The 13,029-nt window shown below is 44.4% G+C and overlaps 1 protein-coding gene across 3 annotated transcripts in view; it reads right to left on the bottom strand.

The window, feature by feature from the left end:
• The window catches only part of LOC311110837 (oxysterol-binding protein-related protein 10-like), a 138,664-nt gene that overhangs the window by 46,647 nt on the left and 78,988 nt on the right, over positions 1 to 13,029 (bottom strand). For all 3 annotated transcript variants that reach the window (XM_084153425.1, XM_084153426.1, XM_084153427.1), the window contains one exon: positions 2,058 to 2,283. In XM_084153425.1, coding sequence (XP_084009551.1) covers positions 2,058 to 2,283 — 226 coding nt within the window. The remainder of the gene's footprint in view (positions 1 to 2,057; positions 2,284 to 13,029) is intronic.

Below are 13,029 nucleotides of genomic sequence, written 5' to 3'. Positions count from 1 at the left end.
CCTCAATACTCCTCATTTGTGCCGCTTTACCCACCCAACACTATGCCAATCTCCCTCCTCCCCACCTCCCATACAAGAAAGAAGTCAAACACACTCAGCCCTCTCATTCATTTGTGTGAAATGCCATTTGATTTGCCCCTTTGTTCCATTCCAATGGAGAAATGGCACATTTGCTAGTTCTTTCACAGTGGGGATAAAATAAAAACTCTTGGCAAGGCAATTCATTCCTTTATGGATTGTGATCTCCAAAAAGGAAATGCTCCACATTAAGCATTTCAAATGGGCCGTCAGCAAGCTGTTTGGGAGCACGAGAACCAAGAGAGCAACAAGCAGCCAGATCCTCCATGACATCATCACTCAGTAGGAAGCTCAATAGAAAGTACAGGGTTTGTGGAAGTTTCACAAAGACCTTCAAAAAGCTCCAGGCATACAGTACTCACAGTGCCAAACGGATTCTAAGGGGGTGACCCGGAGGGACCGTGCCAGTCAGCCAATTCGTGGTCCGACCTCATGCTTGGCGCTTTGCGGGCGCCATGCAACAATTTGACCCTGCCCATGCAATGGCTGTGGCAAGGGTTGGCTCAGGACAGTGTGGAATGGATGTTGCCCCCCCACCCAACACTCCAGCGCCAGTGTGCCACAGTCCTAATCTGGAATACATCCATGCTAGTGCCACCTTCACCCTGGTTACCCTTTAAACCCAACACCCAAAACAAATCTGTTAGGGCATGGGGGGGGGGGGGGGGGCACATGCCGGAGCCGGGGCATAGCATGTCCCCAACAAGACGACGCATTGTGAGCAAGGCAGTGGAAAGAAACTGGTTTGTACTTGCGGCCTGGCGGTCCCACTCCACACCACCCCCTGTCTGACGTACAGGGCAGGGCGACTGTTAGGACATAAATAAGGAGAACACCAGAAGAGAAGACGTAAGGAGACTGAGAGAAACAACCCCCATCCCAACCCTCATCCCCACCCAAACCATTACATCTACTTGCACCAGAGGGATGTTGGTTGTCCATAAGTACTGCTCTAGGGTCAGCTCAACCCCAACCTTATGTCAAATATAACCATGTATTTAAAACAGAAACTGACCCTGAACTAGTAGTAAAATGGGAAAAGATGGAAGGTTTTCTTGAAGGGGCGAAACCTAACTTCCACTTAAGTCAAATGTTCGGTTAGTCTTCCATTGACGTCAATGCAAAATTTGACTTAAGTGGAAGTTAGGATTCACCCCTTAGTGCTGGTCCAGGGCATTTAATGATCAATATAGGTGGTGAAAGCTGATTATATAGCAGGCCAGTATTGAGGAGCACTTACACCTTCACCCATCCAAGCAAGTCCTTTTATTGTACATTCCCACACCCATCAACCCACCCCTATGCCCAACAGAGGAGGCCATAGATACACATAGAAGCACTCTAAGGCTGTGAGAGGTTTGTTTTGAAAGATATTTATTGGATCCATGTTCTGGCACAGAGAGGGTTAACATGGCAGATAGATCGAGTTGTAGGCACCTTTGTGTATTTGGCATAGATTACCTCCAGTGGAAACGTTCAAGTGCATAGTTCTATTGTAGTAGGCTCTTTCATACACACACACAAACATGGACCCCCCCACATCATTTTCTGACATACACTGGCTAACGGACACCAACATGCTTTTGTTAACCTGTTGTAAACAATATCGACCATAAATACACACACACACACACACACACACACACACACACACATAATTATTTGTTTGAGAAGGAATAATATCAATGCCATTGATGAGGACACAAGACATAACAGAAACATTTATGAAATAAATACATAAATAAAAAAAGAACATGACCAAAACTACAAACTATGAAAGAAACACAACAACAAACAACAACACGGATGCAACATTCAACAACATTTATTACACACACTCAAGTTCATGGCTCCAGTTTGATAAGGGCAAGGGCCACATTCTACCTGCATGTTCATGTGGCCCTTGCTGCCGCTGTCGGGGTCTGGAAGGGGGGACGGGGGGGCCAACGCCAGGAGGGAGATGCCTGTGGCAGACTCACCGGAGGGGGGACCGCGGATGTGGTTGGCCTGGGAGGCCTGGGGCTGGCTGTGGGGCTGGGTCTGTTGCAGGATGTTCAGGCACTCTCCCAGGCAGCTCAGGGTGGCGGCCGACGTGGCTTTGAGGAGCAGGAGGTCCTGGTCCAGGCAGGAAAGGGGCCCTCGCGTGGGGAGGGACTCGATGGACTGGACCAGGTTCTTCTGTTGGCCCTCTGCTTGGCTCATCACCTGAGGGAGGACAGGACAGGGTTTGGGTCAATTTCAAATTTGGAGAAAAAAGACAACTTTTATATATATATATACAGTGAGGGAGAAAAGTATTTGATCCCCTGCTGATTTTGTACGTTTGCCCACTGACAAAGACATGATCAGTCTATACATTTAATGGTACGTTTATTTGAACAGCGAGAGACAGAATAACAAAAAAATCCAGAAAAACGCATGTCAAAAATGTTATAAATTGATTTGCATTTTAATGAGGGAAATAAGTATTTGACCCCCTCTCAATCAGAAAGATTTCTGGCTCCCAGGTGTCTTTTATACAGGTAATGAGCTGAGATTAGGAGCACACTCTTAAAGGGAGTGCTCCTAATCTCAGTTTGTTACCTGTATAAAAGACACCTGTCCACAGAAGCAATCAATCAATCAGATTCCAAACTCTCCACCATGGCCAAGACCAAAGAGCTCTCCAAGGATGTCAGGGACAAGATTGTAGACCTACACAAGGCTGGAATGGGCTACAAGACCATCGCCAAGCAGCTTGGTGAGAAGGTGACAACAGTTGGTGCGATTATTCGCAAATGGAAGAAACACAAAATAACTGTCAATCTCCCTCGGCCTGGGGCTCCATGCAAGATCTCACCTCGTGGTGTTGCAATGATCATGAGAACGGTGAGGAATCAGCCCAGAACTACACGGGAGGATCTTGTCAATGATTTCAAGGCAGCTGGGACCATAGTCACCAAGAAAACTATTGGTAACACACTACGCCGTGAAGGACTGAAATCCTGCAGCGCCCGCAAGGTCCCCCTGCTCAAGAAAGCACATATACAGGCCCGTATGAAGTTTGCCAATGAACATCTGAATGATTCAGAGGAGAACTGGGTGAAAGTGTTGTGGTCAGATGAGACCAAAATCTAGCTCTTTGCCATCAACTCAACTCGCCGTGTTTAGAGGAGGAGGAATGCTGCCTATGACCCCAAGAACACCATCCCCACCGTCAAACATGGAGGTGGAAACATTATGCTTTGGGGGTGTTTTTCTGCTAAGGGGGCAGGAAAACTTCACCGCATCAAAGGGACGATGGATGGGGCCATGTACCGTCAAATCTTGGGTGAGAACCTCCTTCTGTCAGCCAGGGCATTGAAAATGGGTCGTGGATGGGTATTCCAGCATGACAATGACCCAAAACACACGGCCAAGGCAACAAAGGAGTGGCTCAAGAAGAGGCACATTAAGGTCCTGGAGTGGCCTAGCCAGTCTCCAGACCTTAATCCCATAGAAAATCTGTGGAGGGAGCTGAAGGTTCGAGTTGCCAAACGTCAGCCTCGAAACCTTAATGACTTGGAGAAGATCTGCAAAAAGGAGTGGGACAAAATCCCTCCTGAGATGTGTGCAAACCTGGTGGCCAACTACAAGAAACGTCTGACCTCTGTGATTGCCAACAAGGGTTTTGCCACCAAGTACTAAGTCATGTTTTGCAGAGGGGTCAAATACTTATTTCCCTCATTAAAATGTAAATCAATTTATAACATTTTTGACATGCATTTTTCTGGATTTTTTTGTTTTTATTCTGTCTCTCACTGTTCAAATAAACCTACCATTAAATGTATAGACTGATCATGTCTTTGTCAGTGTGCAAACGTACAAAATCAGCAGGTTATCAAATACTTTTTCCCCCTCACTGTATATATATATATATAGTGAAATCATATGTTTGACTTCAACAGCATACTCATTGACAACATGTTGTGACCTTATTATCATGAACTAATAAACCCACTTTTTCAGAGTAACTTTCACATTTAGATACAATACATTGACTCATACATGTACCTCCTAAACTTTAGCTACTACTCCTCAACCTTAGCTGCCAACTTTATCAACGACTAAAAGTTGAAGGGGTTATATTTGACAGAGTATTCCATCGATCTTCTCTCCCCATGTCTATGTGCCGGGGGGCTAGGGTCAGTCTGTTATATCTGGTGTTATTCTCCTGTCTTATCCGGTGTCCTGTGTGAATTTAGGTATGCTCCCTCTAATTCTCTCTCTCCCTCTCCCTCCCCTCCCGGAGGACCTGAGCCCTAGGACCATGCCTCAGGACTACCTGGCCTGATGACTCCTTGCTGTCCCCAGTCCTCCTGGTCGTGCGGCTGCTCCAGTTTCCACTCTTCTGCCTGCGGCTATGGAACCCTGACCTGTTCACTGGACGTGCTACCTTGTCCCAGACCTGCTGTTTTCAACACTCTCTCTCTACCGCACCTGCTATTTCAACCTCTAAATGCCCGGCTATGAAAAGCCAAGTGACATTTACTCCTGATGTACTGACCTGTTGCAACCTTTACAACCACTGTGATTATTATTTGACCCTGCTGGTCATCTATGAACGTTTGAACATCTTGGAGAAAAATCTGGCCTTAATGGCCATGTACTATCTCCACCCTGCACAGCCAGAAGAGGACTGGCCACCCCTCAGAGCCTGGTTCCTCTCTAGGTTTCTTCCTAGGTTTCTGCCTTTCTAGGGAGTTTTTCCTAGCCACCGTGTTTCTACATCTGCATTGCTTGCTGTTTGGGGTTTTAGGCTGGGTTTCTGTATAGCACTTGGTGACATCTTCTGATGTAAAAAGGGCTTTATAAATACAATTTGATTGATTGATTGATTGATGTTGTTACATTTTAGTTTCTGTGGGAACGGCTGCAGCTGTTCAAACTCCCTGAGCAACAGATGCACTGACCTCACTGCGACCCTGGGAATGCCAGGGCAGCAGACACAACAAACTTTACCTTGGGAAATCTCTCACTCAAAAAAGGAGGCTACGAATCAGCCTAGTGTGTTTCTATTAACATTGCTACATGCTCTGAAAAAAACTTGCTAGAATATTCTGGGTGTTGCTATATAACTAGCTAATGGACATTCTGTCTGAATGAAGCGACAACAGCCTAAGTAAATCGAAAATGTGTTAAAACTTCATATTTGAATAACTATTCCTTTAATATGAATAATTCCTTATGAATTGAATAAAATCAAAATGCGTTTTGACTAACTACTGAGGAAATCAAGAGGTATTAGGGTTTTCCCCATGCGTCATAGATTCATAATTTGGGGTTGGATCCCTGTATGACTCAACTCTGGGAGGCTGAAAATGACATGAAAAGCCTGTAAACCACAGTGCCGGTTCTAGCTAGCAGCTACTCTCTGGGTATCTATTTTATCCTGCTACTGATCACTATTACTCCTGTTTACATGTACTGTATACAGTGCCTTCAGAAAGTAATCACACCCCTTGACTTTTTCCACATTTTGTTGTTTTACAGCCTGAATTTAAAATGGATTAAATTGAGATTTTGTGAAAGGTTTTGAGTCAATAAGTATTCAACCCCTTTGTTATGGGAAGCCTAAATAAGTTCAGGAGTAAACATTTGCTTAACAAATCAAATAATAAGTTGCATGGACTCACTCTGTGTGCAATAATAGTGTTTAACATAATTTTTGAATGACTACCTCATCTCACTACCCCACACATACAATTATCTGTAAGGTCCCTCAGTCGAGGAGTGAATTTCAAAACTGATTCAACCACAAAGACCAGGGACCTTTTCCAATGGCTCGTAAAGGCCACCTATTAGCAAATGGGTAAAAAAAAAAATTATATCCCTTTGAGCATGGTGAAGTTTGGATGGTATATCAATACACCCAGTCACTGCAAAGATACAGGCATCCTTCCTAACTCAGTTGCCGGAGAGGAAAGAAACCACTCAGGGATTTCACCATGAGGCCAATGGGGACTTTACAGAGTTTAATAGCTGTGATAGGAGAAAACTGAGGATGGATCAACAACATTGTACTTACTCCTCAATACTAACCTAAATGACAGAGTGAAAAGAAAACCTGTACAGAATAACACATATTCCAAAACATGCATCCTGTTTGCAATAAGGCACTAAAGTAAAACTGCAAAAAATGTGGCAAAGAAATTAACTTTTTGTCCTAAATACAAAGTGGTATGTTTGGGGCAAAGCCAACACAGAGTACCACTCTTCAAATGTTCAAACATGGTGGTGGCTGCATCATGTTATGGGTATACTTGTCATTGGCAAGGACTAGGGAGTTTTTTAGGATAAAAAGAAATGGAATAGAGCCAAGCACAGGCAAAATCCTAAAGGAAAACCTGGTTCAGTCTGCTTTCCAATAGATACTAGCAGACAAATTCACCTTTCAGCAGGACAATAACCTAAAACACAAGGCCGAATATACAGTTGAAGTCGGAAGTTTACATACACCTTAACCAAATACATTTAAACTCAGTTTTTCACAATTCCTGACATTTAATCCTAGTAAAAATTCCCTGTCTTAGGTCAGTTAGGATCACCACTTTATTTTAAGAATGTGAAATGTCCGAATAATAGTAGAGAGAATGATTTATTTCAGCTTTTATTTCTTTCATCACATTCCCAGTGGGTCAGAAGTTTACATACACTCAATTAGTATTTGGTAGCATTCCCTTTAAATTGTTTAACTTGGGTCAAACGTTTCAGGTAGCCTTCCACAAGCTTCCCACAATAAGTTGGGTGAATTTTGGCCCATTCCTCCTGACAGAGCTGGTGTAACTGAATCATGTTTGTAGGCCTCCTTGCTCGCACACACTTTTTCAGTTCTGCCCACACATTTTCTATAGGATTGAGGTCAGGGCTTTGTGATGGCCACTCCAATACCTTGACTTTGTTGTCCTTAAGCCATTTTCCCACAACTTTGGAAGTATGCTTGGGGTTATTGTCCATTTGGAAGACCCATTTGCGACCAAGCTTTAACTTCCTGACTGATGTCTTGAGATGTTGCTTCAATATATCCACATAATTTTCCTTCTTCATGATGCCATCTATTTTGTGAAGTGCACCAGTCCCTCCTGCAATAAAGCACCCCCACAGCACAGGAATCCTCATCTCTCCCAAGTGGTCATTCTCAATTTTTCCCCTAACCCATCTGTCTATCTCCTCATTTGAATTCCACGCTGTCACAGTCACTAGCCCATTTAAGCTTAATATCCTTGTCATCTATCGCCCTCCAAGTTCCCTTGGAGAGTTCATCAATGAGCTTGACGCCTTGATAAGTTCCTTTCCTGAGGATGGCTCACCCTTCACAGTTTTGGGGGATTTCAACCTCCCTACGTCTACATTTGACTCATTTCTCTCTGCCTCCTTCTTTCCACTCCTCTCCTCTTTTGACCTCACCCTCTCACCGTCCCCCCCTACTCACAAGGCAGGCAATACGCTTGACTTCATCTTTACTAGATGTTGCTCTTCTACTAATCTCACTGCAACTCCCCTCCATGTCTCCGACCACTACTTTGTATCCTTTTCTCTCTCGCTCTCCTCCAACACTACTCACTCTGCCCCTACACAGATGGTAACGCGCCGCCGCAACCTTCGCTCTCTCTCTCCCACTACTCTCTCCTCTTCCATCCTATCATCTCTTCCCTCTGCTCAATCCTTCTCCCTCCTATCTCCTGATTCTGCCTCCTCAACCCTCCTCTCCTCCCTTTCTGCACCCTTTGACTCCCTGTGTCCCCTATCCTCCCGGCCGGCTCGGTCCTCCCCTCCAGCTCCGTGGCTTGACGACTCATTGCGAGCTCACAGAACAGAGCTCCGGGCAGCTGAGCGGAAATGGAAGAAAACTAAACTCCCTGCCGACCTGGCATCTTTTCACTCCCTCCTCTCTACATTTTCTTCATCTGTTTCTGCTGCTAAGGCCACTTTCTACCACTCTAAATTCCAAGCATCTGCCTCTAACCCTAGGAAGCTCTTTGCCACATTCTCCTCACTGCTGAATCCTCCCCCCCACCCCCCCCCCCCCCTCCTCCCTCTCTGTGGATGACTTCGTCAACCACTTTGAAAAGAAGGTTGACGACATCCGATCCTCGTTTGTTAAGTCTAATGACACTGCTGGTCCTGCTCACACTGCCCTACCCTATGCTTTGACTTCTTTCTCCCCTCTCTCTCCAGATAAAATCTTGCGACTAGTGACTGCAGGCCGCCCAACAACCTGCCCGCTTGACCCCATCCCCTCCTCTCTTCTCCAGACCATCTCCGGTGACCTTCTCCCCTACCTCACCTCGCTGATCAACTCATCCTTGACCGCTGGCTATGTCCCTTCCGTCTTCAAGAGAGCGAGAGTTGCACCCCTTCTCAAAAAACCAACACTCGATCCCACTGATGTCAACAACTACAGACCAGTATCCCTTCTTTCTTTTCTTTCCAAAACTATTGAGCGTGCCGTCTTTAGCCAACTCTCTTGCTATCTCTCTCAGAATGACCTTCTTGATCCAAACCAGTCAGGTTTCAGGACTGGTCATTCAACTGAGACTGCTCTTCTCTGTGTCACGGAGGCTCTCCGCACTGCTAAAGCTAACTCTCTCTCCTCTGCTCTTGTCCTTCTAGACCTGTCTGCTGCCTTTGATACTGTGAACCATCAGATCCTCCTCTCCACCCTCTCCGAGCTGGGCATCTCCGGCGCGACTCACTCCTGGATTGCGTCCTACCTGACCGGTCGCTCCTACCAAGTGGCGTGGCGAGAAGCTGTCTCCGCACCACGTGCTCTCACCACTGGTGTCCCCCAGGGCTCAGTTCTAGGCCCTCTCCTTTTCTCCCTATACACCAAGTCACTTGGCTCTGTCATATCCTCACATGGCCTCTCCTATCATTGCTACGCTGACGATACACAACTAATCTTCTCCTTTCCCCCTTCTGATAACCAGGTGGCGAATCGCATCTCTGCATGTCTGGCAGACATATCAGTATGGATGACGGATCACCACCTCAAGCTGAACCCTGGCAAGACGGAGCTGCTCTTCCTCCCGGGGAAGGACTGCCCGTTCCATGATCTCGCCATCACGGTTGACAACTCCGTTGTGTCCTCCTCCCAGAGTGCGAAGAGCCTTGGCGTGACCCTGGACAACACCCTGTCGTTCTCCGCTAACATCAAGGCGGTGACCCGATCCTGCAGGTTCATGCTCTACAACATTCGGAGAGTACGACCCTGCCTTACACAGGAAGCGGCACAGGTCCTAATCCAGGCACTTGTCATCTCCAATGGTGGAACAAGCTCCCTCACGACGCCAGGACAGCGGAGTCACTCACCACCTTCCGGAGACATTTGAAACCCCACCTCTTTAAGGAATACCTGGGATAGGATAAAGTAATCCTTCTACCCCCCCCCCCCCCCAAAAAAAAACAAAAAAAACAATTGTAAAGTGGTTAACCCACTGGCTATAGGGTGAATGCACCAATTTGTAAGTCGCTCTGGATAAGAGCGTCTGCTAAATGACGTAAATGTAAATGTAATGATGCTGCCACCCCCGTGCTTCACGGTTGGGATGGTGTTCTTCAGCTTGCAAGCAACCCCCTTTTTCCTCCGAACATAACGATGGTCATTATGGCCAAACAGTTCTATTTTTGTTTCATCAGACCAGAGGACATTTCTCCAAAAAGTACGATATTTGTCCCCATGTGCAGATGCAAACCGTAGTCTGGCTTTTTTATGGCGGTTTTGGAGCACTGGCTTCTTCCTTGCTGAGCGGCCTTTCAGGTTATGTCGATATAGGATTCATTTTACTGTGGATATAGATACTTTTGTACCTGTTTCCTCCAGCATCTTCACAAGGTCCTTTGCTGTCGTTCTGTGATTGATTTGCACTTTTCGCACCAAAGTACGTTCATCTCAAGGAGACAGAACGCATCTCCTTCCTGAGCGGTATGATGGCTGCGTGGTCCCATGGTGTTTATACTTGCGTACTATTGTTTGTACAGATGAACGTGGTACATTCAGGCATTTGGAAATTGCTCCCAAGGATGAACCAGACTTGTGGAGGTCTACACATTTTTTTCTGAGGTCTTGTCTGATTTCTTTTGATTTTCCCATGATGTCAAGCAAAGAAGCACTGAGTTTGAAGGTAGGCCTTGAAATACATCCACAGGTACACCTCCAATTGACTCAATTGATGTCAATTAGCCTATCAGAAGCTTCTAAAGCCATGACATCATTTTCTGGAATTTTCCAAGCTGTTTAAAGGCACAGTCAACTTAGTGTATGTAAACTTCTGACCCACTGGAATTGTGATACAGTGAATTATAAGTGAAATAATCTGTCTGTAAACAATTGTTGGAAAAATGACTTGTGTCATGCACAAAGTAGATGTCCTAACCGACTTGCCAAAACTATAGTTTGTTAACAAGAAATTTGTGGAGTGGTTGAAAAACGAGTTTTAATGACTCCAACCTAAGTGTATGTAAACTTCCGACTGTAGATTGGAGTAGCTTACCAAGACAAATCTATGGCAAGACTTGAAAATGGCTGTCTAGCAATGACCAACAACCAACTTGACAGAGCTTGAAGAATTTTAAAAATAACAATATGTGCAAAGCTGTTAGAGACTTACCCAGAAAGACTCACAACTGTAATCGCTGCCAAAGGTGATTCTAACATTTATTGACTCAGGGGTGTGAATACTTAAGTAAATGAGATATTTCTGTATTTCATTTTCAATACATTTGCAAACATGTTTTCACTTTGTCAATATGGGGTATGGTGTGTAGATGGGTGTTTATAATTTTTATTTTTTATAATTTTTTTAATCGATTTTGAATTCAGGCTGTAACGCAACAAAATGTGGAATAAGTCAAGGGGTATGCATACTTTCTGAAGGCACTGTATTACCACTAGTATATTACCATAAGTATTTATATTCCTGCTACCAGTCACTTTCCACCCCTGTTTACATGTATATCCTCCTATCACGCCTACACTGTCACTCTTGCACACACTCACACTAACACCCACACACTTATACTTACATACACACACTCACCACCACGCACACACCCACCCACCATGCTGCTGCTATATGGTTTACTATTATTATTTATCCTGCTACCAGTCACTTTCTCCTAATCCTTACCTATGTGTACATATCTACCTCAAATACTTCAGTATCCCTGCAAATTGTAAATGTAGTATTGGCACTGACCTGTATATAGCTTCCTATCTTATTTATTTTGTGTGTGTGTGTGTGTGTGTGTGTGTGTGTGTGTGTGTGTGTGTGTGTGTATGTGTGTGTGTGTGTGTGTGTGTGTGTGTGTGTGTGTGTGTGTGTGTGTGTGTCTATACAGTACCAGTCAAAAGTTTGGACACACCTACTCATTCAAGGGTTTTTCTTTATTTTTTACTATTTTCTACATTGTAGAATAATAGTGAAGATATATAAACTATTAACATATAAACATATGTAGTAACCAAAAAAGTCTTAAACATATAAAAATATATTTGAGATTTGAGATTCTTCAAAGTAGCCACCCTTTGCCTTGATGACAGCTTTGCACACTCTTGGCATTCTCTCAACCAGCTTCATGAGGTAGTCACCGGGAATGCATTTCAATTAACAGGTGTGCCTTCTTAAAAGTTCATTTGTGGAATTTCTTTCCTTCTTAATGCGTTTGAGCCAATCAGTTGTGTTGTGACAAGGTAGGGGTGGTATACAGAAGATAGCCCTATTTGGTAAAAGACCAAGTTCATATTATGGCAAGAACAGCTCAAATAAGCAAAGAGAAACGACAGTCCATCATTACTTTATGACATGAAGGTCAGTCAATCCGGAAAATTTAAAGTTTGTTCAAGTGCAATCGCAAAAACCATCAAGCGCTATGATGAAACTGGCTCTCGTGAGGACCGCCACAGGAAAGGAAGACCCAGCGTTACCTCTGCTGCAAAGGATAAGTTGATTAGAGTTAACTGCACCTCAGATTGCAGCCCAAATAAATGCTTCACAGAGTTCAAGTAACAGACACATCTCAACATCAACTGTTCAGAGGAGACCGCGTGAATCAGGCCTTCATGGTCGAATTGCTGCAAAGAAACCACTACTAAAGAACACCAATAAGAAGAAGAGACTTGGGCCAAGAAACACGAGCAATGGACCGGTGGAAATCTGTCCAAATTTGAGATTTTTGGTTCCAACCGCTGTGTCTTTGTGAGACGCAGATTAGGTAAATGGATGATCTCTGCATGTGTGGTTCCCACCGTGAAGCATGAAGGAGGAAGAGGTGTGATGGTGCTTTGCTGGTGACACTGTCTGTGATTTATTTAGAATTCAAGGCACACTTAACCAGCATGGCTACCACAGCATTCTGCAGCAATACACCATCCCATCTGGTTTGCGCTTAGTGGGACTATCATTTGTTTTTCAACAGGACAATGACCCAAAACACACCTCCAGGCAGTGTAAGGGCTATTTGACCAAGAAGGAGAGTGATGGAGTGCTGCATCAGATGACCTGGCCTCCACAATCCCCCGACCTCAACCCAATTGAAATGGTTTGGGATGAGTTGGACTGCAGAGTGAAGGAAAAGCAGCCAACAAGTGCTCAGCATATGTGGGAACTGCTTCAAGATTGTTGGAAAAGCATTCCAGGTGAAGCTGGTTGAGAGAATGACAATAGTGTGCAAAGCTGTCATCAAGGCAAAGGGTGGCTATTTGAAGAATCTCAAATATAAAATATATTTTTATTTGTTTAACACTTTTTTGGTTACTACATGATTCCATATATGTTATTTCATAGTTTTGATGTCTTCACTATTATTCTACAATGTAAAAAATAGTAAAAATAAAGAAAAACCCTTGAATGAGTAGGTGTGTCCAAACCTTTGACTGGTAGTGTGTATATATATATACTATTTCTTATTTATTGACTGAGTAGCATCCTTATT

The sequence above is a fragment of the Coregonus lavaretus genome (genome assembly GCF_964263955.1).
Source record: "Coregonus lavaretus genome assembly, chromosome: 3".
NCBI classification, from domain to species: domain Eukaryota; kingdom Metazoa; phylum Chordata; class Actinopteri; order Salmoniformes; family Salmonidae; genus Coregonus; species Coregonus lavaretus.
Note: the sequence above shows the minus strand (reverse complement) of the source record. Positions and strands in the feature narration are given on the sequence as shown.